This window comes from Pteropus vampyrus, unplaced genomic scaffold (genome assembly GCF_000151845.1).
Source record: "Pteropus vampyrus isolate Shadow unplaced genomic scaffold, Pvam_2.0 Scaffold877, whole genome shotgun sequence".
NCBI classification, from domain to species: domain Eukaryota; kingdom Metazoa; phylum Chordata; class Mammalia; order Chiroptera; family Pteropodidae; genus Pteropus; species Pteropus vampyrus.
The window spans coordinates 19,656-24,701 of record NW_011889658.1 but is presented as its reverse complement, the minus strand read 5'-3'; the positions used below and the strand labels follow the sequence as shown (position 1 = coordinate 24,701).

The window sequence follows — 5,046 nt, the reverse complement described above, 5'->3', positions numbered from 1 at the left end:
GTCTGAGTATGTCTCTCACTCCACCATGTTTCCACCAATCCTCCCTATGTTTTCAATTGAAGTAGAATTGTTGGGTCATACGGTAACTCTATATTTAACTTTTGAGGAACTGCCTAACTGTTTTTACATTAACTACACTATTTTACATTCCCACCAGAAATGTATGAGGGTTCTAATTTCTGTACATCATCAGTAATGCTTGTTATTACATATTACAACCTATCCTAGCAGCTATGAAGTGTCATGTCCTTGTGGTTTTTGATTTGCATTTCCCTATGACTACTGATTTAAGCGTCTTTTCATGTGCTTTTTACCCTTTATATATCTTCTTTGGAGAAATGTACACTCAAGTCATTTGCCTATTTTTTGAGTTTTTGGTCCTTTTATTGTTCAGCTATAAGTGTTCATATAAATTTAATTAAGGAAGTATAATACTTGTACAAAGAAAATGATGAAACTTTTTAAAAAGACATTAAAGACAGTATGAAAAGACATTCATGTTTATGGATAATAGACTTAACATTGTTATTTAAGATGGTGATACTTCCCAGGCTGATCTACAGTTTCGATGTAATTCCTATAAAAATTCTAATTGCTCTTTTTGTATCAGTGGGCAAGCTAATCTTAAAAGATATATGGAATTTCTGGGAACCCTGAACAGCCAAAGCAATACTGAAAAAGAGAGACAAAAAGAAATAGTCACACTTTCCAATTTCAAAATTACTATAAAGCTACAGTAATCAAGATGGTCTGATACTGTCATAACAATTAATAGATCAATGGAATAGAACTGAAAGTCTTATTATAGAACCATACATTTATGGTCAATAGATTTTTTTTCAATAGATTTATAACAAGCTTGCCAAGATTATTCAATGGGGAAATAATAATCTTTTCAATAAATTATGTTGAGATAACTGAATATCTACATGCCAAAGAAAACTTTTATCACCACCTGGCACCACATACAAAAAATCAAGTCAAAAAAAAAAATCAAAGACCTTAATATGAGAACAAAAACTATAAATATCTTAGAAGAAATCCTAGGGATAGATCTTTGTAACCTTATATTAGGCAATAATGTCTTAAATATGACACCAAAAGCACAAGCAATGAAAGAAAAAATAGATAAATTTGACTTCATCCAAATTATAACTTTTGTAATCAAAGAGTCCTTTCAGGAAAGTAAAAAGACAACCTAAAGAAAACAAAATAATATTTACAAATCACATGTCCAATAAGGGTCTAATAATTTTTTAAGAGCTTATTGGAAAGTAAACTCTGTGTGGATGGAGGCTTTCAGGGCTTTGAATATAATAACATAGGTTCGCTCCCTTCTATATGCCATAGAAAAGCAGATGGAAAACTGTAGGCTTAAGAGCTATAAAATGGATCAGAACACAAACCTGAATTTAAATTATATCTCTTCAGGGCCACATGGATAATCATTATACCATCAAATACCTTAATGATTTTTTACTCATATTTCTCTGATGGCTTGTTATAGCCAGTACGAAACTCTACATATTTTAGTGATTTCTTTGTAGGTTATTTTTACAATCGGACAGAGTTTCGATACTACTCCTTTTTAAAAAGGCATTCAATATATGAGTGAATACACGCAGGAGTGAGCAGAGGGGAAGTCCCAGGAAGAATCAACTAATTTTTTTTAAAAAGCTCCTTTCATTTATCAGTTCGTTCTCCTGAATATCTTTGGAGCCATCTCCCAGAGCTTCAGATTCTTTGCCACTATCACAATTTAACTCTCAGATAACTCATTTAGTTTAAAACAGCTCTCCAACTTTTCTTCTGGACTCTTAACATCTAAAACTGCATTCTAATACAGTTAACAGAATAAACATCCGATCACATAGAGTATTAGATTGAAAGTAAACATTTTAGATTCTAAAATAAACATCTGATCACATAGAGTATTAGATTTAAAAAGAGACTCTCATATGAACCACCTGCCTCAGAATCACTTACAGTCCTTGTTTCTACACTGCACTCCAGGTTAATTGAAAATATATTTTAGGTATGAGATCATGAACTTTGATTTAAATAAGCTACTCAGGTAGGTGATTCTATTCACTCCAAATTTTCAGGTCTATAGACCTACCAAATAAATTCCTGGTACATTTTAGAACATACAAGCTTTTGCTAATTTGAAGCCTACCTTTTATTCTTGCCTGGTTGAATACTGTCTCAGCGGAGTCAACCTTTTCCTCCAAAGGCAGCTAACATTTACCGAGAGCTCTGTCTTGGCCAGATGCAGATCTAGAATCACTTTATAGATACTGTCTCATTTCATTCTCATAATAACCTTATAAATAAGAATTATTATTATTTTATCTATTTTATAACTGGAGAAACTTAGCAACAAAGAATATGAGGAACTTGATCAGGCTAACATGTATGTCTGGATTTAAATCCTGGCTAACTCTGAATTATCAGTCTTGTGATATTAGCCAGTAGTGCATGTTGTTACGTTCATGTCTATAAAATCTCTTATGATTAATGTAATTAAAATAGTTTTTTAATGTAATTAAAATAATTTTTTCGAGGTCCAGTACCATGTCTTACAGAGTAAATGACAACATCTGTGTTGATAACCTGAAGAGGACTCTTACTATAGCACAGAAAGGAATGATAATCATAAAGAGAAGTAGGGAGAAAGGTACATTGTGCTAAAATGTTGGACTAAAATGTTAGGAGAAGGTTAATTGTAGGACAGATTAAGTGAACTTAAAAATGAATAAAATTTTTTTGTTTGCTTTTTCCCTCCAAAATTTTAAAGTAAAAAATTTTCCTCATTTTTTGAAAGAAAAAAAAATCTTTTGGAGTGTATCCTTGAAGGCTTGTTTCACTTGCTGGTTCCTTAGAGTGTAAATGAAAGGGTTTAATAAAGGGGCAACTGAGATATAGATAACAGCTACACCCTTGGATAAAGTCACCCTTTCCTTTGCCGATGGCTTCATGTAAATAAAAATACAACTACCGTAAGTAAGGGAGACTACAATCATATGAGAAGAGCAAGTGGAAAAAGCCTTTGTTCTTTTCTGAGTGGAAGGGATCTTTAGAATGGTCTTGATAATATATGCATAGGAAATAATCACTAACAGCAATGTGACCACAAGTGTTACAACAGCTGAGACAAATGAAACTAATTCTAGGAAATGAGTATCTGTGCAAGAAATCTGCAGCACAGGGGAAGTGTCACATATGAAATGATCAATGACTTTGGAAGCACAGAATTCCAGTTTTAGTCCCAAGACTAAAGGTGGAAAGGTAATCAGAAAGCCAGCTGTCCATGAACTGAGTACAAGTTGGTAGCACATTTTATTGCTCATAATGATCGAGTAATGTAGGGGTTTGCAGATTGCTACATAACGGTCAAAAGACATGGCAGCCAGTAGGTAAAATTCTGTAACTCCAAATAAGAGGAAAAAGAATAACTGAGATGCGCAACCATTGTAGGAAATAATTTTGTTTTTAGTCACGATGGTTATCAGGAATCTGGGAATACAGATTGTTGTCAGCGAAACCTCCAAGAAGGAGAAATTTCGGAGAAAAAAATACATAGGAGTCTTGAGGTGGGGATCCAGCAGAGTAAGAAGGATGATGAATAAGTTTCCTGTCACACTAAATATATAATTTAGAAAGAGAAATATGAAAATCACAATTTGCAGTTGTGGGTCATCAGTCAGTCCCAGGAGAATGAACTCTATCTCTCTTGAATGGTTCCTCATTTCGAATTTGAGTCCTATTGTATAGACATAGGAAAAAACTCCAAAAGTGGAAATAACATTAATTTTAAAAATTTACAGACAAAGAAAAAAACATTCTGAAATGTAAAGAAGTTTAAAAGGTTGATCCAATTTGATAAGACAGATGCCTAAAATTATAGAGTAGAGCAACCTAAGCTGTCTCTAAACATTCCTTTTAAGCCACAATTATCTTTACACTACTAAATTCTTTTTCTTTAATTAAACTTGAAAGATAATTTAAATTAGAGCTGATCATTTCCAGATGAACTGAATTCTGTTTAAATGTTTTAAATAAAAAAGTATTACTCAAAGCGTATTTTCTATGTATATTTTATAAATTATTGAAAAAGTATAACATCTAGATAATTATACCAGTGTTAATTAGCAATGTTTATTCAAAGATCCTTAGCTCATCAAAATGCTTTTTAAATATATGGAACATATAGAAATAATAGCAGTTATGTATTTTCTCCATGGCAGAAATACTCTAACATATACCATTATTTTGTCCCAGTGCGGTACTTCTCCATTGTTCCTTTATCTTATTTCATTTAATTATTATTTCTCTTTAGTTTCAAATATATCAGTCTTTATAATCAGTTGCATTTTATCAGGAAGTTTTTGACTATTCAATCTACACAAAAACAGAAAAATATATAACCATTCAAAAGTCAGTGTATATTACCTGACTTGGACTTGCAGAATTGCTTTTTTTCCTTTCTTTTTTTGAGGTATTTTTTAAATAAAATTTATTGAGGTGACATTGGTTAATAAAATTATGTGGGTTTCAAGTGTACAATTCAATAATACGTCATATCTGTGTTGCATTGTGTTCACCAAGCAAAGTCAAATCTCCTTCAATCACCATATATTTTTGATCCCCTTTATCTACCTCCCCACGCTTTTCCCTCTGGTAATCATTTAACTGTTGTCTGTTTCTATGAGAATTGCTTTTATTTATGATCTAGATATTTATTCCAAATTATAAATTACTTACCGTAGTAGGATATATTGATATAAGTTCTCTTCTATGGGAGTATGGTAAAAGCAAGTGTCAAAAGTAAATGATGAATATCTCCTTCTATAATATTATAAAATATTCAGTTATTTCAAGAAGAAATTTAATTTCAGTACTTTTCTGGAGAAGAATTCAAATCAGATACGCAATCTGGAAATTATATATATCTGCTAGTATCTTTCACTTTCATTCACACTCATTAAGATCGTAGGACCTAGATATTACAGATAATTCAACTTGAATCATTTTTTTTAGCCAGAT

At 31.8% G+C, this 5,046-nt stretch overlaps 1 protein-coding gene across 1 annotated transcript; it reads right to left on the bottom strand.

Moving 5' to 3' along the window:
• Positions 1-2,810: 2,810 nt before the first annotated feature.
• On the bottom strand, positions 2,811-3,749 carry LOC111734221 (olfactory receptor 6C6-like). The gene has a single exon (XM_023526448.1). The coding sequence runs from the start codon at positions 3,747-3,749 to the stop codon at positions 2,811-2,813; it is 939 nt and encodes a 312-aa protein (XP_023382216.1).
• Positions 3,750-5,046: the final 1,297 nt, after the last annotated feature.